At 38.7% G+C, this 25,072-nt stretch overlaps 1 protein-coding gene across 1 annotated transcript; it reads left to right on the plus strand.

Moving 5' to 3' along the window:
• Positions 1–7: 7 nt before the first annotated feature.
• LOC139690206 (androgen-dependent TFPI-regulating protein-like) lies at positions 8–24,342 on the plus strand. Its single transcript, XM_071587502.1, has 5 exons — positions 8–409; positions 14,282–14,425; positions 16,826–17,052; positions 22,417–22,568; positions 22,672–24,342. Exons 1-5 carry the CDS (start codon positions 218–220, stop codon positions 22,725–22,727), a joined length of 771 nt encoding a protein of 256 aa, XP_071443603.1. The 5' UTR covers positions 8–217; the 3' UTR covers positions 22,728–24,342.
• Positions 24,343–25,072: the final 730 nt, after the last annotated feature.

The following is a 25,072-nucleotide window of genomic DNA, read 5'->3' on the forward strand; positions in this document are numbered from 1 at the left end:
TGCGCTTAGCGGGAGAGATATAATATAGATACTGCGAGCCTCCTTTCGACTAGGCCACCGAGGGAGGGAGGGTGTGCTGCTGCTGGTGGAGGAGGATGAACGTGAGGTGAGCGAGGGAGGGTCGGCAAAGAAGGAGGTGGAGTGGTTCCTCATTCCCGCGAACGACCGCGGCGAGTGAACCAGAGAAAGCGCAAATACGCGCGACCTCTCCGGCAAGATGGCCGCGGCCGAAGCAGGGTGGCTGGGGGTCGCCTTCCACGCGGCCGCGCTCGCGTACTACGCGTACGTGGACCACGTTCTCACGGACGGAATGGGGAGAGTGCACCTGGCCATTAATCTGGACCCCGACGACCCAGAGATTCTGCGGTGGAGAAACGGCATCCCTTATTACTTCACCTTCTGGAATCTGGTAAAGTTTGGGGAAATATGATTTGGCCGTGAACTTCCTTTTTTTTCTCTTGTGGCGAATGTCGTTTGCTTGAAAACCGCGGTTCAATGAGCTTCAGGACGTATAGTACCCCTGGTCATTATTTTCCGAAAGTCATGGAAACATTCGATTTTCGAGAAAATGCACTGATTTTAAAATTTCAAATACAAGCTCTAGGAAAGTTGTGTAGTAAAAAACACCGGAATTAATCCGAGCTCAGTCAACCTGAAGTGCTCTGGACACTCAAATAGCAATTTTATATTATTTACAAAAGAAAACGTATCGTTTCTTATTGTGAAAAATGTAGCTGATGGATATCATCCATCTCCTGTATTCGATGATGGTTTGTGCAAAGAATGATCGCATAATTCTTTACTGACAGTTCACCCTGAAGACCCATGCATCTATAATTGTCTTTCTTATGAATAATTCTCAAGATATTTATTAAGACAATATCATCTTTATAACTTTCAGCGTAGTTCTTCTTCAAGTTTTAGAGAGAAAAATGACGCTGTTGACCTTATTTTTAACTTAAAATATCTCATACCGGTTCAAAGCACTATCGCAACCTCAGTTCTTCAGTTTGACTGAGAACAAAGAGATCTCCTCAGTGTCTTGGCCTACCGACGTACTAGGTACCTACCAACGAGGAGGTGCAAGACTGCTTAATACGGGAGGTCCCTATCCAAAAAACATCATTTCATTAACGTGCATAGCATACGGTTGAATTAAAATAATTTGCTTATTTTAAAGCAGAATAATTCAACCAGTTCGTATTTCCCGAGTTTTGCATTCATGAAACAGCTTCAACTTTTGAATTTTCTGAACTGATTAAGTTTTAAGGGGCCACCAAATCTTATTCCAGGGTCTCGTGTTTGAGGGTGACTGACCCAATTATTTTTTGTTGGTGGAATCAAAAACTTAGCTGCGCCGCTGTCTTGGTTTTGAGAACATTTAGAATGAAGCTTATCCTCATTGCAACTTGTAATTTAACCTAGGTTTTAAAATTGCATTGGGCTGAATATAAATACGACAAATAGGTATTGTATGCCTTTAAGAAGGTTAACTAGAGCAGTTCGGACATGTTGCAATCAGCTTTTCAACAAAAGAAAATGCGCGCTCAGAGGCATTCTGTCTGTTCCTATCGCAAGGCAGCGAAATGACCAACACAAGAGCCTCTTAAAACTGAGGACACAACCCGGTGTCATTGATCCAAATGGCAACACACTGCCTTACCCGCCTCCCAAAGTGTTCATGGAGCATTTATCTGTGAAACGAGCAGACATTTTGCCAACATTGCTGGTTCGGTGTGTTATACGCTGACCTTCCTCTTTGGTCGTGTGCTGAAGTATTACCTTAAGACGAAAATCGCATTCGCGAAACCTTTAAATACCCAATGACTATCAATACTCATGTTCGGATGGAAGGGGGGATATTGATAGAAATACTTTGGCATTAATGAATACCTTGAACAATTTCTTATTAACTCTCATTCTTCATTTTGGGCACGTGACAAATTTTGTGGCACATATTTGAATAATGCATATTTAATTATTGCAAATATTCACAATTACGGTCATTCCGTAAATATAAATAAAATAGTCCAAGAGAGATCTGGGATAAAATACCACGGTAAGGCTCTTAACGTCTCTCTTAATGGAATGAAAGTTTTCTTCTCTGGAAGCACTGATTGCAATCAATTTTTACATTTTAAAGCTATGAACAGATAAACCCAGGGGTGTCTTTCTTGAGCGAGGGCCGAGCTCACTCCGAGCTCAAGCCCGAAGTCACGTGAAATTCTCTTCTTTCAGGGCTGGGGCCCCAGCCCACTTCCTTGAGTGATTTCCCACCAAGTGACCATAAGATTGTACCTCTTGGAATTTTAGACAGGATTGTTCAAAAGCATCACCGGGAATGTGAACCGGTGGCCTTCCCATCAATAGCCGAACGCATACACCTACTTGACTATCATGCACTCGTTTCCATTTCAATATGCACATTTATCAAAACGTAATAACGTCATTAATAAAAATTCCAAATCAACTAATTACTCTCTATGAAACCCGGTTATGTTCATGATTATTTCTGTTTTTTAATAATCTAACCATGTTCTCTTGGAAGATATATTCATGCGCCATTTGATCACCCGTCCAAAGAATATGTTTTTTATTGTTTCTTCGAGTTCGAGAAGGCGTTGAATAAAGTGAGTAGAATTCATGAGTGTTTTAAAGAAGATAAAGGGTCGCACCCAAAAGTGGTAGGACTGTTTTTTTACAAGAATTTTAATGACGATATACTTACATCGACTTAATAATCTTCAAAGTATGCTCCTTGAGCTGCTACACACTTAGTATAACGTTGCTCCCATTCCCCGTACGCCCGCTGGAAATTTTCTTTGGGGATGCCGTTGATGACCCTCGTCGAAGCCTCTTGAACGGCCTTCATCGAGTCAAAACGTCGTCCCTTGAGCTGTCTTTTCATCAGGGGGAAGAAGAAGAAGTCCGGTGGTGCCAGATCGGGAGCATAGGGCGGGTGCGGCAACGTGGCAACGCCGTATTTGGCCAGGAGCTGTCTGACGACGAGCGAGCCATGGCAGAATTTTCGGCACCATCTTGGCGCACACCTTGCGCATGGCCAAATCCTGTGAAATAATCCGTTGGACGTTGGATGCAGACAGACCCAACTGGTCTGCAATTTCTTCACTGATTAAGCGTCGGTTTGTGTTCAGCAGTGTCCTCACTCTGTCCACATTCGTGTCGGTTCTTGCCGTCGACGGCCGTCCGGAGCGATGGTCGTCTTCAACGAGCTCCCTACCCTCTTTAAACAACTTGTGCCACTCAAATACTGTGAAACGGCTTAAGGCAGTGTCCCCATAAGCCTGCTTGATCATATCGAGGGTCTCAGTGGCCGTCTTTTCCGAGTTTCGCACAAAACTTCACGGAATAACGTTGCTCTAAATTCAGATTCATTTTGTTTTTCGACGCGGACAAAAAACTTGCTTCACTAAAAACGATGTCCTCACTCAACGACAGCTTGCAAGCGACTGAGGTCGGTATCGGTCTGTTGCTAAGAGCCCCCTCCACCTTACCCTGCCAAGCAGACCCCCCTCCACCGCTCCGTTCGCGCCAGAGAAAACCAGTCCTACCACTTTTGGGTGCGACCCTGTAGAAGTAGATGGAAGGAATAGGAGATTTATCGTTGCTCTAAATTCAGATTCATTTTGTTTTTCGACGCGGACAAAAAACTTGCTTCACTAAAAACGGTGTCCTCACTCAACGACAGCTTGCAGGCGACTGAGGTTGGTATCGGTCTGTTGCTAAGAGCCCCCTCCACCTTACCCTGCCAGGCAGACCCCCCCTCCACCGCTCCGTTCGCGCCAGAGAAAATCAGTCCTACCACCTTTGGATGCGACCCTGTAGAAGTTGATGGAAGGAATAGGAGATGTATCTGCAACCTTTTACATGTCTCAGACTCTTCAGGTTGCGTTTGGCGGTTAGAGGGTCAAATGGGCAGTGTTAGGAAGGGGATTAGGACAGGGGTGTCTGCTGTCACCAGTATTTTAATCGTATGCGAAGAGAAAGTGATATAAGATTCATGAGAATTGCTGGAGTCAGGAATGAAAGTCTCTGGGGAATTTATAAAATCAGTTAGGTTTGCAAATGATCAAGCGTCGCTTAGCCAGTCAGGCAAAGCTGCAATCATTGCTGAGCGCATTAGAGAATCAATATGATAGCTAAGGGATGAGAACCAATGTTAATAAAACGAAAATTATGAGGTTTCCTAGAAAGAGGAAGGCTAAGTTAAACGTTGAAACTGAGAAGGTCGAAAACAAGAGAAGGTGAAACAGTTAACCAATCTGCGGAGTTTTTTTAACCAAGTCGGTCGAAGTATTTAGATAGATAGATAGAGGTCTTTATTTGGGCGAAATTGAGACCAAATGGTCGAAGTATTTATGATCTTAGAAGATGAAGAGCGTGTGGCAAAGAAGATTTTCACATGGAGGAGGAGTTTTATGTCATGGACTTGTAGAAAGAATGCAAAGAAGAGATAAGTGAAAACTCTCATGGATAGCATGGTTTTTTGCGTCGCGGGAATTCGGTTTTGCAATGTAGGTGTGGGGTAAAATAGAAAAACTGAAACGGACAGAAAGGAAAACAAGCGAATAAGTAATAGGCATGTCGGAGGAGGAGGGAAATTCACGATGTTTCAATTCAAGGGAGGTAGGAAAGGTACATGTACAGCGTTTAGACCAGAATAATTTTGACGATGGAATGTTGAAGGCTGCAATGAAGGGGAGAACGTTAGGCAAGCGAGGTAGGGGAGGAAAAGGATAGGCAAGAGGTATGGAATGAAGACGGTATAAAGTATGCGGAATTGAAGAAGGGTTGTTTAGGATAAACTTGGAGAACTGCGGCTGATGGTACAAAAATTACTTTAGGTCATCTGCTAATATGCTTAGTAATGAAGGAATTTGACATTAAAGTAATAACCATTCGCCTAGACTCAAACCCGGAACCATCGATTAATTGGTGATTGCTCGAACCAATTGAGCTATCGAGGACTTCCTTCACTAGGATCCCTCGGAACCCGATTCCTTCGGAAAAAGAGGTATCCGAGCTCGAGTCCCGGTCGAGCCGAATGATTTTCACACTGTTAAATTCTGTACTTGAATGTATTTTAGGGTGTGAACTCTACCAATAACTTTAAACCGATATCTGTGAAAACGCTTCATATCCAGTTTTACTCCTTTCCAAATAAAACCAACATTACTCAAGTGTACGTTCCTATGGCTGACTTACCAGATAAACCGGTTAAAAAGTTTTACGAGAATGTCACCAATCATGAGACACCTGAAAAAGGAGGATATTAACGATCGGGGATTTCAATGTCAAAATTGGCGAATGAAGATAAGAAGAAGCTATGGCCTCGTGTGAAATATGGGCACGTAATGGTCGCGGTGATCGACTGAGAATCTTTACCATAGCTCATGAATTAGTCAAAACAAACACTTTTTCTTGTTACCATTCAGATTTTTTTTACATTTGGAGGTCACTTTAGGGTAGCCCGAATCACGCCATCGTAAATCAGATTATTATATCATGATCTGTAAAAGATACAGAAATTCAAAGGAGTTATAGACATGAAGGTGCTGCTATCGGATTCAACGCTAATCCACTGATTGAAAAAATAACACTCAATAAAATAGAAATTTAGCTAACAAAATGCGGTTTAAGACTCTTGCAATATGATTGAATAAAGCCAAAGTTACCAAATTATCTGGAAAAAGCCATATATTTAACGGTAGAGGTAAAGGAAACGGAGGATGTACAAGAATTATAAATATTTTAAATCAATGAATTCTTGACAAACACCTGATACTAAAAATAGGGTAAAGATGAACAAGATGGCATATACGAGGGTAATCCCAGAAGTACCCGACCCAACAAAGAAAACACAAACATTTTAGAAAAAAAATATTTATTTTTCAGCATAATCTCCTTTCAGCTCTGGACACTTTTCCAAGCGATGTTCAATAATTTTCACACTCTTTTTATAGTAAGAACTGTCTTGCACCTCAAAATAGCCATTAACTGCCGACATCGCTTCTTCACGGTTGGTAAATCTTTGACCACCGATCCATTTTTTCAAGTTTGCGAACAGAAAATAATCCGAGGGAGCTAGGTCTAGCTAATAGGGTGCATGAGGTAGCAATTAAAACTTTGATTCATGAATTTCGGCCTTTGCAATGACGAATTTGTGAGGTCTTGATGTAACAACACTTTCTTCTTAGCCAAATGCGGCCGCTTTTGCTCGATTTCTTCGCTCAAACGTTGCAATAAGTTCGCATAATACCCGCCCTTGATAGTTTTTACTTTTTCAAGATAGTCAGTGGAAAAGTACGAGTATTTCTTTTTATTTCAATAATGAACTACCGCCATCTTTAGGTCAGGCCGGTTACTTCTGGGACCACCTTCGTAATATGCCTTAGATAATGGCAGAGTAAAGGATGGTACAAAGCGAAGATGAAGTAAGATCAAAGACCTTGCAGAAATGAGTAACATCTTCAGGTGCCATAATATCTGATTATAATCAATGATCGGCATATCAAGATGCTTAAAGTTTACAGTTCTCTCACGTGGAGTAGAATATTGGTGATAGATGGAATTATCCATGAAGAAATCGAGGCACTTGATGGCTCGAGGATTATGTAGAGCTGTAGACGAATATAAAATATCTTGTGTGCTGAGCATGATACGAATCAGGAGGAATTATGCAGAGCGAATAAAGACCGGAAAGTCCTGATTTATTTTAAGTGCCAAAAATTCGAATACCTGAGCCAAATAGTACGAAATTAATACCGATATAATCTGCTGCAGCTCATCCTTTATGGGAAAGTAAACGGGAGAAGAAGCCCAGGCGGAAAAGTATAACATAGCTGCAAAAAAATAAGGAAATACCTTACCTTAAGGTGTGTATATGTACATATACGAGGGTGGCCTGAAAAGATTGCGACCTAACAAAGATACAAGACATTATATATATATATATATATACATATATATATATATATATATATATATATATATATATATATATATATATATATATATATATATATATATATATATACTGTATATATATATACTATTCCGAAAAAGGTAAAGGCTACATTATGTGAGGACTATAGGACAATTAGTTTGATATCCCACGCAGCTAAAGTTGTTCTTAGGATCATAAACAAAAGGATAGAGAGTAAGGCAAATGATTACTTAGGGAATGATCAGTTTGGGTTTAGGAAGGGGAGCGGTACGCGTGATGCCATTGCAGTAATGAGATTATTAATCGAGAGGAATATAGAATACAACCAGGAGGTATTTGCCTGTTTCGTAGATTTCGAAAAAGCGTTTGATAGAGTGAATTGGAAAAAACTAATTAGTATTCTGCAGAAAATAGGAATAGATTGGAGGGAAAGGAGGCTAATCCGCAACCTGTACGTCTCAGACTGCTCAGGTGCGAGTGGGGAACGGGGAGTCCGGTTGGGCAGTGTTAGGAAGAGGTGTAAGGCACGGTTGTCCAATGCCACCGGTGCTGTTCAACGTATATGGAGGAAATGATTAAGGAAGCATGGGATGAACTGGAGATAGGAATGGAAGTGGGCGGTGACTTCGTAAAATCAGTTAGGTTTGCTGATGACCCAGCTATAGTTTATCAGTCAGCCAAGGGGCTGCAAGCATTGATTAGTGAATTGGAAATTCAGTGTGACAGGTATGGGATGAGAATCAATATTAATAAAACAAAGGTTATGCGATTTTCTAGAAAGAAAAAGGCTAAGCTTAACATTAGAATGGGAGGGCAAAAACTAGAGCAGGTAGAACAGTTTACGTATCTCGGTAGTGTTTTGGACCAACACGGTCAAAGTATTAGGGACGTAAGGAGAAGAATTGCGCTAGGCAAAGAGGCTTTCACAAGGAGGAGGGAGTTGATGACAGGGACGTTGAGTAAGGATGTTAAGAAAAGACTCGTTAAAACTTTGATATGGAGCGTAGATATGTACGGCGCGGAAACGTGGTCATTGAAGCAGGAGGATAGACGTAGATTGGAGGCTTTTGAAATGTGGGTGTGGAGAAGAATGGAGAAGGTGAAATGGACAGAGAAGAAAACAAACGAGAAAGTACTTGGTATGGTGGGCGAAGAGAGGGGTTTTTTGGGAGCAATCCAATGGAGACAGGAAAAGTGGCTGAAGGGGGTATTGACCGGCAGCGGGATGTTGAACACTGTAATTAAGGGGATAATGTTAGGCAAACGAGGAAAGGGCAGGAACAGGATAGGGATGTTGGACGGGATGAAGGGAGGAAGAAAGTACTCAGAGCTGAAGAGGGACCTGATGTAGAGTAGGATCTTGTGTATATATTTATATATATATATATATATATATATATATATATATATATATATATATATATATATATATTAGTATATAGTATGTATGTGTGTGTATATGTGTATAAAAATATTTCTTTGACTGGGAATTGAACTACGGATCTTTCAACTTGCCGGGCCGATGCTCTTAAGCAGCCCGGAAAATTTTCAGTGATAATGGTATGCTCTGTCATCTTATCAATGTCAGCACGATATGCGGTCGTGCACACACTTAACCGACGGTCTGAATTCAGGACTTCACGCACACGTCAGGAAGTAATTGTTACCGATACATTTTATACAAACCTTATTTATATTTATATATAAATTTATAATTATATATACATATATATACACATATATATTATGTATATATTCTTCATAATATTGTATAATAGCACATGTATTACATATATAATCATATATACGAGGGTAATCCGGAAAGTAGTACCCGTTCGTGCCGCATGAAGTGCTGACGACGCGAGTAGCCGCTGGACGAGGTCAGACAGCTTCAGTGGCTTGTCTGCCTTCTCTGAGCCAAGTTGCGTGACGCTAGCATTGCCTGTGTTGTTTCTGTGATTGTTTACAATGTTTAAAAAAATTGAGAACGCCGCCAGTTGTGAAGTGAGGGCAGTGATTAAATTCCTCAATGCAAGAAACGTTCGCCCATGTGATATTCATCGCCAATTAAAGGAGGTGTATGGAGACAATGTAATGGACGAGTCGTCTGTTCGGCGGTGGTGTCGCAACTTCAACATGGGGAGGGGGAACACACACGACGATGAGCGTTCGGAGAGACCGTCTGTCATTACAGACCAACTGGTGAGCTCAGTTGACGAATTCGTGAGGAACGATCGGCGCGTCACAATTGATGACATCTGTGAGCATTTTCCCAATGTTTCTCGAACAATTGTTCATGAAATTGTTAAACACCATCTGCATTATGCAAAAATTTGTGCAAGATGGGTCCCTCGCGTATCTCAATGAGCTGGCGGCGAAGGACTATGCAGCAGGAATACAGAAACTTGTCACACGTTATGACAAATGCCTTAATTTGCTTGGAGATTATGTTGAGAAGTAGTTTAAAGTATCCTCTTTCAAATAAAATTTTTTTATGTTTGTTAATATTTACTTTTGTGTCTTTATTTCACGAACGGGTACTACTTTCCGGATGACCCTCGTGTGAGTGTATATATATATATATATATATATATATATATATATATATATATATATATATATGTTCTTCACGGGCATATTTTTTATAGAATGCCTTTATGTTGAAATAAATTACTATTAAAAATTTTACTTTCGATTAAGATAAAATTAAGAATCCTCTGTATGCATGTATAATCAAGTGAAGACTTACCACACTGGTCACGTTGACTTGTGTAAATGATAGGAGTAACCAGGGTAGGAGTGGTAAATGAAAGAACCGTTTTGATTGGTTCGGGGTATGGAGAGGGGTCAGTTTTAGGGGGGGAGCATATTGGTTAAAAGGCGACGGAAAATCCGAAGCAATTATATTCATTAGCATTACTCTTAACCTAGTTTCTGTCATTATTTTTCCATATCTCACCGCCCATATCTATCCTGATCCCTCTCAAAGACTCATCTCACTGTATCCCATCCTCCTCCGAACACCGGTGATTGAATAGATACAAATAGACGATCGCATTGCAATATGATACACTTAATAATGAATGATGGAGTAGTATGAAGCCAGCAATCGTTATGAAACTGGCACAATTAATCTTTGTTATTAGAAATCTATAGGCGTGATTTTCCTTGTAATGATGGAATGTTTCCCTTGCATCTAGCCTAAAACAGAGCTGGATACTCTACTGATTCTGGAAACAATTAAGTGGTTCACCCATTGTGACAATAACGTTTGACAATAATTCAGAGGAAATAATAGGCTTGCACTTAATACGAGCACAATGGCTCTTTTCATCCCATCTTCCTTCAAACTTCCTACCCTACTTCCTCCCGTCTCTTCATGTAACTTAGTTTTCGTTTTGCATGAATACTTCACCGCTTTTTAGCGTGTCTTGAAGTTATAGAATACATCCAGTTTTGAGGAGTACCTGGGTAGATTATTAATTCCTCTTTCGCCATTGACGTGGGGATATGTTTTTTATGCATCCTTATGAAAAACTAAGAAATAGATTCAAATAGCCCGGGAGATGCCTCGACAGTAACTTTTAACGGAGTAATCCGCAAATATGCATTAATAATGCATAATTTGATTGATGTGTGGTGTAATTTATTATATGTAATAGCTTAATTTTATTTTTAATTTATCTTTTTTTCTCTTGCTGATTAATGGCTGTAAATGGGATGGGGATTTACTTGTTTTGTTAAAGAGATTTGTGTTTTGAAGTCTGGTTTCATGTACTATCTTTTGCAATTATTTGGGACTTAAGTGCCACCTGACAATGTCTATTAGCACATGTGTATTTTTAATAATAATAATAATTAAAATTCAGGCATTTCAAAGTGTAAAAATCATTCTCCTTGACCGGGAATCTATTTTACAAATATCCTGTACGTTTATGATATCTGTTTCTGTGAAATAAAAACTTCACTGAAATAAATTTTCTGAACCCTTTTCCGGTATACAATTTAATTGGATATTTAATGTGGCACGATTAATTTAACAATATATATGTACCCGTTATGCTTACTTTCATCCCGAATTAGCGTTACATTTTAAAATCTCGAAGAGCTTGCAAAGGGCAAGTATCATGAAATTTAAGTTTGGAGTAATAGCTTTCTAGGAAAATTCTTCCACTCACTGATTAATTATCTGTATAGAGTTAATCTATATGGAAAAATTACTACCTCTTTCAACATGACTGCCGTATATTTTAAAACTCTTTATTCCATTAACAGGCTTTTTCCCATCGCCTCCGTTTTAAATCTTTTCTTCCCGCATGCATCGTTTCCATTAATTGCAGGAGAAGGTACTGGCAATAAGAAATAATATTACTCAGTTTGTCTCACAATCAGGAATGAGTGCTGAATATTTGTGAGTGGAGTACTTGGGAGTATTCAAAGGATAATGTCAAGGAACGGTACGATTTCGGGCGGGTGTAAATATAAAATAAGCGTAAGATTTAAGCTTAACCTTAAGCGAAACCCTCATTATTATACTCTCCCTCAACCCTCAAATTATATTAGTATGGGTTGTAATTTGAGCTCACCATACTTGAAAGTGAGCAGGTTGCGACTTGGAAGCATGTTTGTTTTAATATTTCACACTAATGGACCCGGATGGGCATTTGTGGATGAGAACCATATTTTTCATAGTTCAACGACGATGCCTTGTTCAGTGATAATATACGAGGTCTGTTCAAAAAGTATCACGAAGATTGTGTTTTTTCAAAAATTATTTATTTATTCATGAATATCTATTTTTCCCCTTCAAAGTTACCCCCATAAGATATTATACACTTGTGCCAACGTTTTTTCCAGTCCTAGAAGCACTTCAAGAAATCGTTTTTTGTGACCTTGTTCAGCTTCTCCTTCGATGCAGTCTTTATCTCGTCAATCGTAGCGTAGCGTCGTCCTTTCATGGGTCTCTTCAGTTTCGGGAGCAAGAAAAAGTCACTGGGGGCCAGATCTGGGGAATGCGGTGGCTGCGGCATCATTAGTGTGTTGTTTTTGGCCAAAAATTCGCGCAAAAGTAGCGATGTGTGACCACAGGCGCTGCCATGGTGCAAAAGCCAATTTTTGTTCTTCCACGAATTTGTGGTGGATTGCTTCGCGCAAATTGCGCATAACTTGCAGGTAATATTCCTTATTTACCGTTTCACCCTGTGCCAAGAACTCATGATGCACCACGCCCCTGCAATTGAAGAAAACTGTAAACAAAACTTTCACATTCGACCGAACTTGGCGCGCTTTTTTCGGTCTTGGCTCGTGCTGCAGCTTCCATTGGAATGATTGAGCTTTAGTTTCCACGTCATAACCATAAACCCATGATTCGTCACTAGTTATGACCCTCTGGAGCAAACTTCGGTCGACGCGTGACACCTCATTAGCAATGTTGATGCGTTGCTGGTTTTGGTCAAAATTGAGCAATTTTGGTACGAATTTCGCGGCGACCCGTGTCATGCCCAAATCATTGATAATGGTACGAGCCTATCGACATGTTTAGGCCCTCAGCAACTTTTCTAATGGTGATTCGACGATTGGCCAATATTATTTTCTTCACTTCATCAATGTTTTCGCCTGTTGTTGACGTGCTCGCGCATCCGGCACGCTTTTCGTCTTTCACATCTTCTCGACCCTCTGAGAACATTTTGTACCCCCGATAAACGTTGCTTCGGTCCAAGGTAGCTTCTCCTTATGCCACAGTCAGCATTTGGAATACGTACGCGCACTTAATTTCGTTTTTCACACAAAATTTGATACAGATTCTTTGGTCCATTTTTTGGAAAAGGCAAAAATCGTAGACAAGCCAAAACACGTCCAATCAAAACAGCTGTCATCAATTAACTGAGAATTCAAAATGGCCGAACCTTTCGGCGTAAGTGCGAGACATAAGAATCAACATAATGCCACATAAAAGCGAAAATCAAATATACGTAACCCGCAAAAATTCAAATTTCGCGATACTTTTTGAATAGACCTCGTATAATTACACTAAAACGGTTGAATACGATGTATTAAAGTTACTTGAAGCTCTTTGATTGTGTGAGCAATTTTTCTTAATGTTAAATGTCAATTCTATTGCCTCTTTTTCCTTGTTTCTCTTATTTCGTGGTTTTATTTGTCCTCTTGTTCGTTGTTTAATGATATTGTTTGTTGCTCATTTATCGTTCCTGCAGAATAATTCGTCATCAACATCTTCGTAATTTGGAAAGAGCTTTGCTTTTTTTTGTATTTTCTTAATCTATATTTTCTTTACGTACTCAGGTCAATCATCTCGCCCCAGAATTTAAAAAAATTCAGAGGGAAATGAGTCTTCGAAGACCTTTTCTATTATTCTGAAGTATGTCTTTTTGTATTTTCCAATATGAAAGAAGAGTAAGTGGTGGAGGTTTAGCAATTTTGAAGCCCGTACGTAAAAGGAGAAGTTATCAATTTTTCGATCGTATACATTCAATTTTCGAATGCAAAATAGTGAATTTTCTGGATTCACTCATATGTCATTGAAATATATTTCCGGTAGATCATGAATGTTAACTGACTATCTCAACAACGAGCCTCAGCCTACTCCATCGACCACAAATGTGCATGACATACGTACGTCCCATGGCAGTAGCTTGCGAACCGTGAAAGGAAAGAAAGGGAGGGAAGTAGACTGGAATACATTTAGGGTAAGGTCGAAGTCATCGTGAGCACACAAAGGGTCAGTCCAGAGAAAAACTCCTTTGGGCACTTAATCAAATTAACCTCTCAATGATATTTCCTCTTTCAAATCACTAATGGATGCATGTACTGGACGCACGATAACAGTGCCAAACCAATCATGAATAATTAAGTGCTGTGTCTAAGGAATAATTTTGCTCATTTAGAGCGCAAATAATTAATAATGAATGAATTAATGACGCAATGACTTCTTAATGGTTTAAATAACTTTCGCTGTTGCGAGAGAGTCGCCATCAGTTTCATTCAAATCAAAAAAATATTAGTAATTGGTAGATGCTTATTAAGTTTAATTTACTATCCCAATGCTAATATTGAAAGATAAAGAGATACTCATAATATACCGACATGTTCTTTTGAATGCAACTTATTCACCTACTGAAATATTCATGTTGAATGAAAAATAATTCTGTTGAAATTCTAGATATATTTACAATAATAAAATGTACTTCTTTCTGATACAGAATGTTTCTTTATATCATAGTCTATCCATAATGAAGAAATGGATATGTATAATAATGAGTCTCTTTCTTCACTATCGAATCATCTCCGTTTTAGATCCTCCACCAGATATATTTCACTTGCTGCTGCATTGACAACGTTTCTGAATGCATCCCGATACATGGACCCATCAAACTTCAGAGAACGGCGCGAACATTGCGGAGGATAATGTTGTCATCCATTCTTTTCCCTTCCGCAATGGTAAGAATCATCATTAACTTATATTAATTTCAAATTGCTCTTTCCTAGTGAATCGAATTACAATACGAATTATCGTTTTTATTACAATCGCGAGCGTTTCCGATTCGACATCTTGCAAATTCCCAGCATAACAAATAAGGCCGCCGAAAAAGTAAACACGAGGAAGACTTTTGGTGGTATCACAAAATTTGCTTTAGCTGTGAGTGTCGGGAAAGTATCAAGAAGTCATTGATGAAATTTTACAATTTTCAAAAGAATACGTGTGCAGTCAAATTTTGTTTCCAAGTGGAAGATATCCAATTTAAAAATATTCAGTACATATAATGTACGAGGGTCATCCGGAAAGTAGTACCCGTTCGTGCCGCATGAAGTGCTGACGACGCGAGTAGCCGCTGGACGAGGTCAGACAGCTTCAGTGGCTTGTCTGCCTTCTCTGAGCCAAGTTGCGTGACGCTAGCATTGCCTGTGTTGTTTCTGTGATTGTTTACAATGTTTAAAAAAATTGAGAACGCCGCCAGTTGTGAAGTGAGGGCAGTGATTAAATTCCTCAATGCAAGAAACGTTCGCCCATGTGATATTCATCGCCAATTAAAGGAGGTGTATGGAGACAATGTAATGGACGAGTCGTCTGTTCGGCGGTGGTGTCGCAACTTCAACATGGGGAGGGGGAACACACACGACGATGAGCGTTCGGAGAGACCGTCTGTCATTACAGACCAACTGGTGAGCTCAGTTGACGAATTCGTGAGGAACGATCGGCGCGTCACAATTGATGACATCTGTGAGCATTTTCCCAATGTTTCTCGAACAATTGTTCATGAAATTGTTAAACACCATCTGCATTATGCAAAAATTTGTGCAAGATGGGTCCCTCGCGTATCTCAATGAGCTGGCGGCGAAGGACTATGCAGCAGGAATACAGAAACTTGTCACACGTTATGACAAATGCCTTAATTTGCTTGGAGATTATGTTGAGAAGTAGTTTAAAGTATCCTCTTTCAAATAAAATTTTTTATGTTTGTTAATATTTACTTTTGTGTCTTTATTTCACGAACGGGTACTACTTTCCGGACAAATGTACAGTACAGTATTAACAAAAAATACTTTTGAAAAATTTCTTGTGAAGAAAATCAGGAAGCATTCTGAGGTATTTTGCATTGCACAAACAAGCTGTTCAATTCACATTTCCATATTCATAAAGAAATCTTTCGTCATTTGACGAGATTCTTGTGTGGATGTCCAAAATATCATCATCCGTTATTTCTCAAGCCGTGTTTGGAAATAGGGACTTGCCTTTGACACCAAATAAAAATCAGTTAAGCTGTTTAAAAAAATTTATTTCATGATTTTATTTTATTTTTTTACATTATAAGAACATAATCGTTGGATCTCTCCCCAGAGATAATTTTTTATTTCTTTTGGCACCTCTTAAAAATATCGTTCGCCATTTCTATAGCATTATAAATATATTAGGGAATGATAAAAGTTTGAAAAGGTAGCACGTTTTTACTGTTGAATCCAACTTATTGTTGATATTAATACTTATGCATCCGTAATTCTAAAATCTGCAACTGGAACACTCTGTAATTAAATAATTTAGGTTTTTGTCGACAGAATTTGTAGTTTGTGTGGTTTTAAGTGAAAAAGTAAAAATTTAAGTCATTATTTAAAATTAATATCTATAAATAAGAGCCTGCCTTAGTATCCGAGATCACCATTTGTCGTTCCTTCAGCATTTAGACTCCAATTAATTCTTTTTACATCTCTAATTTTAGTGTGTAATTGATTTCCGGGAATCTCAGATATATTTTTAATGACCTAGTCTGAAAAGAAAACATTTTGTGATATCAAATTAACGAGTAGGCATTTATACCATGAATTATGTATTTAAATTTCTAATATATTTATATTAAAAATGAGCAAATCATACAATGAGCTTTATCTTACTTTAGTTGAGCGTCCCTCGCTTCTGGGAAAAATTAAAAATCTAGCTTTCTTCATTTGTAAACGAGCAATTTTTGTTGAATTCGATAGACCCATTATTTTTTGTAGTTGGTTGATTGTTTCATAAAATTATATTGAATCTTTTAATCGAATATCATTTAGTATTTATTTAGTATATTTTCGGAAACTTGAATATTTTGTGAATCACACAATATTTGAGGTGGTAGAATCCATTGCCTTCATCGCTACCTGAAGCAATTAACGTGTTTACTCTTAGTTTCACGTTGCGAATAAGAGCAAAGAATTTCAATTATCTATAGATCTATCTAAAGAATTAAATGAATAAGAGACCCATAGAAATTTTATCTTTTTTTTCGGCGTGCCTCTCTCGCAACGCTTCGACGTGAATCGGTGCCACGCGGACTAATGTCTTCCCAATCCATCTCAACCTTGCAGCTCGTGGTCGTCAACTTTTGGGCCATGGCTCTGTACGATCCCAGTATGATGTTTGTCCAGTATCTGTACTCGGGCCCCGCCTGGGTGAACCACGCATGCCACACCTTCGTCCTGCCGATTGTCCTCCTCGAGATGTACCTGCGAGCCACGACCGAGGAGCCGTGGGGCAAGGGAACGCACAAAACCCTCCTCATCCTCCACGCCTTCAACCTGGCCTATGGAATCACGTGAGTTCGTTCGGAACGGTCCGACCACTATCACTCGGGACCACTCACTCCCGATTCAAAGAAGCGAGAAGCAAGGCATGCAAATCGCATAAGCGGAACGTAGTACGTCTACCAGTAAGCAGAAATCGTTTAATCAAAATTAAACAAACAAGAAGTTATTTGTTTTATTTCCGAATGTCAGCGGTCATCCCGGAGGAGTTTCTTCTCATGAGAATGTAGATGTACCTACGCACATAAATATTCATAAATAACATCGACCAATCAAGGAGAGGTCAGCGAGAGGAAACACAAAAGAAAACAATGTACTTACCCAGGCACATTTGAAGCTCCTTAAGTCTGAGGCTTAATATTTGCAAATACATGTTTTGCATGTAAATAGATTAAAATTACAGGGTAATATACACCCTTTGTTAGATTCTAAATGGACTGTGGGTTGGCACTAAGCATCACTTTCAATGCTTTCAAAGAAGATTCCCGGGATTGTATTTATAGAAAAAACATATGATTCGGTGGTTTGTAGTGTGCGGAAATGGAATTAGGAGAAGGAAAAAGGAAGGAGAGCGGCGGACGGCGTAACGGGTTGTCGTGTGCAAAGACGGATGAGTCTTATGCGTACCTTTCTAAGTGAACTCATGGAAGGGGTGGCAAACGCCCAATTGAGCGAAGTTTTGTATAATCCTCAAGGAGGCTCAATGACAAATTCAAAATTAGCTGTCCTATTAACAGTTTTAAATTGTTCTCTGAAGACTAATTCCCGATGTAACCTAGGATACTCATGTAATCTATTAGACACTCAAGAATATGCGAACAAATTTATCCGGAACTAATCCTCCACACAGGATCAAACATGTATGTTTCAAACATGACATTATATTCAAATACTTTCTTTACACCGGATCTGAAAGTATCTTATTTACCTATTGAACCATTTATAAATACCGCAGGCGATATTTCGTACATCACGAAGGAAATGATGATAGTTTTTGACTACGTTTGGAAAAAACTTACTTTGTGAAAACGGGGTGTCATATTCTCAAAGGTCTGGTATCGTGATCAGATTAAGCGTTATCTTGATATATTTTGTGATATTATGGTCAAAACAGAGAGTTTTCTAATTGCATTAAGCATCCATTTTAAATGATGCAATGCCTTGTTGAGTAGGTGATGATTCATGTTCGTGGGAGGGACCTTGAGACAGTGAGATTTTTTCTTTTCCTTGTCAGTTTCACAATTGATAATGATGATATCGACCTTTTGGACCGTTTAATTGGTATTTTAGGAGAAATTCAGAAATTTTAAAGAATATACTCATTAAAGAATATATTATACCCTTATTAATGCCATCATTTCCAACAATTCCTTTGGTAATTAAATACACCGATAAATTATTTTTGAATGCTACATTGCTAAATCGACTGAGCAACATCCCGACTAACTTTCAGAATGAACATAGAGGCATAAAGTCCAGAATTAATTAATCCCTGTCAATCCAAAAGAATTAATTTATATTATGAAACTCAATAACTACATGTAATCCAATATAAATGGTTTTGGTGTTAACTTCACCCTAAATCTATCAGGTCGACCATGTGAAAAACAAGGTTATGATAAATATGATATCCATTGAATTTTTTTCACTAATATTAATTCACCATCGACACATTTGAAGCATTCGTGTAGGTTTGTAAGTTAACCGCTGTCTGTGATAAATCTTTTTTTATTAATATAGCACATTATTTCGTATCCACGTGTCCTTGCACAAATTTAGGTCATAACTCTTTGCAAACGTTTGAATTGTGACTCACTCTTCCTTTCAATATCGCTCATCTCAGCTTATCTAAGGGCCTAAAAAATAAAAAAGATGGGTAATAGTATTTTTGATAGAAATGACGTTAGTTAATGACATTTAAAAACTTCAATTAGCGTTGTATTAGATCAACTGGTCGACAAATTAAGGGGACGATGAAGGAGCATGGAGATCTTTTTCGGAGTATTCACGACGCTGCTGGCTTTGACGAAAAGCGTGCCAGATAAGTTCTATTTAGGTCATCTTACCCCTGTTATTTTGCACTGCACGAATAAAGAACGGACGTGAGACTCAATAAAACAATTTGACATAGCTTGCTAATCGTACTCAATGCACCGAGCGTGTATTTCCACCTCTCCTCAACCTCCCAACTATCTATCGCTCTGCGCCGATAATCCTCCGAGACGATTGCACTTGACCTTCGCCTTTTTGGTGTTTCCATGCCCCTCCCCCCATTATGTGAGTCCACACTGCCATTCTTACGCAACCCTTTCGCATCGTGCCTCGTCCCTCCCCTCACCTCCCCCTCCCGGTCGCATGTGTCACTCCCGCTCCTCATGTATTCATCCTCTGCTCCCTAAGTCTACCAGCCGGCATCCCTGAATTGCACGCCTTGGGCACTGAACTCACCGCCGTAACCATTTCATAACTTTACATTATCAGCTTCCATATTTCCATTTATGTTCTTAAAAACCATTCTGAATGCCTTCTGGAAGGCTGGATTCGTGACACTGAAATGTTTAATTCAATTGATGTGGACTATCTCACCCTATCAATGCGAGTCATATGTTTTCAGGCAGCTAAAATCGCTTGTAACCAATGAAGTCGTCAAATGCATTGTGAGAGCCGTTTCATGATGACATTTGCAAAATATTTTCATGTTTTAAACGATAGAATTAATTTATTATTAGAGCTCAAACTGTCGTCTGTAAATGATATCGCTTCATACAAGTATCATAGGTTCTCAACCTCGGGGTTTGAAGTATTCACGCTTTCAGTAGGTTTTGTTGGCCCAAAAAATGACTAAATCTAACATTTTACTAGGACGTGTATGATCATACGAAAGGTATGATATTTGGCGCGTGTAAAATAATATTTGAAATAATTTATTTTAACTGTAATTTACCTACCAAAGTATGAATTAATTAATCGGAAATTTCCCTTTCTCCATTAACGTAATGATTCTATATGTATCCTAGTAAAAAACTAAGAAATTTTCACAAAATATGCATAATAAATATTTTAATATATTTAGAAGATAAAACTACTCTGAATAGATTATTTAAATGCTTTTATACTCTTAATTGAGTATAGTTTAGCTATTACAGTCAATACGTATCATTTTCATCCTTCTGCCTGGGGGCGTACGAGCCTCGCATGTACCTCCACGTTTGCTCTGATGATAGCGACCAGAGAAAGTCTTTTGCATTCGCACTCCTACAAACAAAAATCTAACAATATATTTCATTTGTACAAGGTATTGAATGAGAATAACTAAGCGGAATAAGTAGATCCGTGGAATTCTGTAAAATATAACAATGTTCATTGCGCCAGTTCATTCTCATCTCTCGCATCGGGAGCAGCTTCCCTGAGATACAAATTAATAAAAAATACTAGGGTGACTCGCGCCCCAAGTTTTTAATACTTCCTTCCATGGACTAGTACGACGCGTCATTTAATTCACTCAACTCAAGACTGAATTTGTTTGAATAGTTCTAAAATTCGGTGGTCAATGAATTAATGAACGACGAAGTTCATTATAATTTTTGAGTTGAGACGAGTCGCAGCGAGGCAAGTCGGTCGCGTAGTTTAAAGGCCAAGCAATCAAATCCCTTCTCTATTCATGGTATTATGTACCTAGTAATTTTTTGTTAATAGATTTGGCGAAAATGGACAAGCCTTATCTAGTAGGAAGTGTTGATTTCCGCATAAAAATATGAAATCAATATGACTGAAGGCTTTTTCATATATTACACTATATCCGAAGGGGGGAAAGGCTTCAATTAAGTGTGGCATGTTCATAGGGAAAGGTTAAATGAGTGAATTCTCACAAGAAGAGCACGAAGCCTGTATTATAAATATGGCAGATGGTGCCAATAAAATAATTCACCGCTATATCCAGCGTAGGAAAAACCCTGGCCAGTTTCAATCGACTCTACTGCTCAAATTACTTATTTAAATATTAAATATTGGAGGATAGATGGAATGGGATGATTAAATGATATTAGGAGGGTGTTGACAATTTGTGGCGTGTAACATGGCGGAAGTTGGCATTCAGAGTAAGCGATTAAACTCATTAGCTTGCATGTGGACTTAATGTCATTTTAAACATTTGCCTGCCAAAACACAACTCGTTATACAAGTTGCCCACTTCAATTCGTTTTAGATGCTGTTCTCTGGAATCGGGAGGGGCATTTCATTCCTTACGGATTTTATTACCGTCGTCTAAAAACCCTTGGTCACCAATTTGCTTTCTTTGATCTCGATTATTTCTATTTAGCTTTCAATCTGTTTCCTGAGATTTCAGAACAATTTGAAACATTCAACATCCATACAACCTGCGGGACACTCAGCTGCGACCTATGGGCTGGCATACTGCTCATAGCGGCTGTTTATTTAACGTAATGTCGTCCTCGTATCAACTTATAGAGAATGCAAAGCTGGCATCTTGTGCTCAGTCACTAATATGAGTAAAAAGTGGTTATGTAACTTCCTACTATAAGGATAGGACTCTTTAATCACCTTTTATTCCCATAGTTGTTGGAATTGAAGAATTTTTAAAAATAACCCTATTTTCAATCTCATCGATCTTTCACCTGGCTCATTTTCACAGGCGGGTTTATATAAGCGCTTTATCCTTTTGCTGAAAGGGACTGAAAGTTAAATGCTAATTAGGTCATGAGCATCTATAAATGAGTACGTCATACGCTGGTCCGAAGCCGCTCCAGGAAAATTTCTGATGAAGGAAATAAGCATTTTCGAGTGTGTGGTAACTTTTCTATGCTCATTTTCCAATTGTGAGTGACCGGATGGGCGTGGTAAAACTTTTTTCAGCAAAAATCATCGATGAATTCGATCTAACGAATTCTTGAATTGAGCATTCGGGACAAAGTAAACAGTCTCAAGAAAATTTTTGAAAAATGGAAGAATCCAAAAAAAAATACATCGTCAACCAAATTGTATCAAAATGAAAAAAAAACTGACGCCCAGATTACAAGCTAGGTCAGTTATATGCCAAAGGTCTTTGAAAATTATTCAAGATTTTTCGTATATAATTTCATTAGATCCAACTGAAGTCGTCCGTTCTAGTGGCTATGATTCTCAGGAAGGCCGGTCACGTACAGATTGTCGTGTTGAGTGATGGGGTAAAGAAAGGGAGCGTAGGTATAGCACTCAGCTGAACTGACTGCCCTGCGATAAAAATTCACAATCTCTGAACTCAGATACGAAAGAATTAAAGACCTTGCGTGCAATCAGGAGCACGATTGTGGGCACGGTTATCTTAAAAGATGAGCAAGGATTTTGCGTCACTGAATGTATTTTTCTCATCACCACAGCGGCGCCATGTCGGTGGTACTGAGGGGTTGCTGGCCCTATCCCTTCCTCGACATGCTGAGTAAAGGAGAAATCCTTCTGTTCTACGCATACATTCACATCACGTCCACGCTTGGGCTATGGCTTCAGAATCGCTTGGTCAACAATATTAGGGGTTGGTATCGAGTGTGTGCCAAAGTGTATATTGCATAAATGACGTTGTAAACATACATTTTTAATCGTTAAACATTTCATATCCAACCCGGTGTTTTTTTCAGGTAAAGGAACTCAGGGAGGACCACCGAAGCCATCACTTAAGAAGAAAATTCTTTGATGCAAAATCAAGTCGCATCTACCTCCCTGTATTATTTCAAATCAATATACTGCGCATCGATTGAATAGTATACGGGTTTGATCGCAATTCTAAGCATTTCTACGAATGCTTTTTAAGTCACACACCGCTAACCGGTGGCTTGATCGGGGGTGCAGAATAAATAAAATCCACGAACGATAAATGAATTCACACGCGAGGCGATTCACGGAGATTGGCCAATTCAAAAATGATGTCGAAAGAGTTTTTTTCAATGCAATTTAAGGCACGGCTGCTCGAATAAAGCTCAGTATGGTTCGCCAGAAAAAGAGAATGAGAGAACGACCATTTTCCACAAGCGGTATGTTGTGGTCTTTATGCTTTCACTTCATGTAGAAAATTTCATGTCATGAGCACTAATTGATTTTTAACTTATTTTATTCCTTTTATTCTTTCAAATATTGAGACGTCTTTTTGCATGAAATGCTTTATTTCAACAAATATTTATTCAACCCAAGAATTGAAAAAAGTATTTTACCTTTCCCACGACTTTTGATGAATATTGTACATACACAAAGATTTCCATTATTTCTCATTCAGAAAAGATAGAAAACATTCTTCTAGAAATATGAAGGAATTAGTAAGGTAATAAAATGAACATTCTGAATCAATATTTTCGTTTGAACTATTATTTCATTTAAAATAAATTTAAAAGTTTCATCAAGTCTGAACTTAAGAAATTTGAAAACCTCGAATTACTTTTTATTCATCGCCGAACCCTAAAGTTCCTTCACCGTGAATTGCTGCACTCTAATTAATATGGTGCAATTTAATTCCTTGGAATCACTTCATGGGAGTGAAAGTGTGGGGAATAAAATAAATAAATAGAACAGAGGAATGTAGATTAGTTATTGGTATGCCGATTAGCAGAAGGAAATACCACAGAGTTAAGTATCAGGTAAATTAATATTCAAGCAATTATTAAGACTCCGCGATATTCCGCCTCGAGTTATCCGCCCAATTAGCGATTTTATTCTTAATAACTTAATGCAGGTGCATAGTTACCTTTACACTGTGATTTTAATCAAATATTCTTCTGTCTGAAGTTGATTTGCGTACAAAAAATGTGCCTACCATTGAAAAAGACCTTATATTATATGATCTGGTCATAATAGATAACCAGTGGCCCATTTCGAGGAGACTCGTGCAGCGACATTAGATACTCTCAAAATCTTTGGGCTATGCATTCATTGCACCGAAGGTTACCTGGATACTGGAAGGGTGTGGTAGTCAAGACAATAGGGCACTGATTTACTTACTGCAAGGTCCGGGGTCGATTCAGGATGATGTATCTTGAATATTCTCGGCTTTGCTCAAGCCGTTTGGTTTTTCGGTGGGTAGATCTTCCAAGGAAGACGCAGGTGACACAGGTGAAAGCTGGCTCTTCAGCTCAGGTGGGTGAAATTCACATGATTTAAAAGACATAATACCCGTATTATTTGGGCTCTACCCACGCCTTCAAACCCAACATTTAGGTTGATTTTCATGGTTATTTTATATCACCCTGGAACTGCAAAACAGAAGAAGACGATCATTTGACTGAGTCATGACAGTCATACAATGGAATATTGAAGATGTTCATGGGATATATATATATATATATATGTATATATATATATATATATATATATATATGTATATATATATGTGTATATATATATATATATATATATATATATATATATATATATATATATATATATATATTACTCGGGTATTCCGCCAGCATACTAGTGTTTACTTCTTCATCAAAAGAAAGTTGGCGCAGCAGTATTTCGCTAGACGAAGAATCTTCCACGGCAGGGTCTAGTCGTTATCGTTGAAGAAGACTATGCGCTATCCTATCGAATATAAAATACCCTTTTGTTACTCCCGTTATTCGCGAGACAGAATATGTAACAGCAATTTCAATCTTAACGGAGGAGAGGTCTAGCTCATCCCACAAATCCATACTCCCGTTTTAATGATACCGAAAATTTTGGGGCAAAAGTGACAAGCTGACGATGTGCTCGACGCCCAAGGCGTGCTATTTAGAAAAATACGGACGTTGTTTCCTCAGAAATATCGTAATTTGTAGGATTTCGCCCCGCAATTCAGCTCCTCGTAATTAATTTTTTGTGTCCGTCAGTATTATTTTTGGAAAAAAAACTATCAAGGATTTTGAGCCAAATTAAATTTCGCAACTACTGTCTAAAATGAATGAACTTTGAATACCGAGTGTAATAATGTGGACATTCATCTACATCTTCACATCACCTCACATGACTCCGCAAGTGGATGTGGTGCGGTGGTGCTGGAGCACCAGTAAG

Source organism: Hetaerina americana, unplaced genomic scaffold (genome assembly GCF_022747635.1).
Source record: "Hetaerina americana unplaced genomic scaffold, ioHetAmer1.1.p SCAF_3, whole genome shotgun sequence".
In the NCBI taxonomy this organism is placed as follows: domain Eukaryota; kingdom Metazoa; phylum Arthropoda; class Insecta; order Odonata; family Calopterygidae; genus Hetaerina; species Hetaerina americana.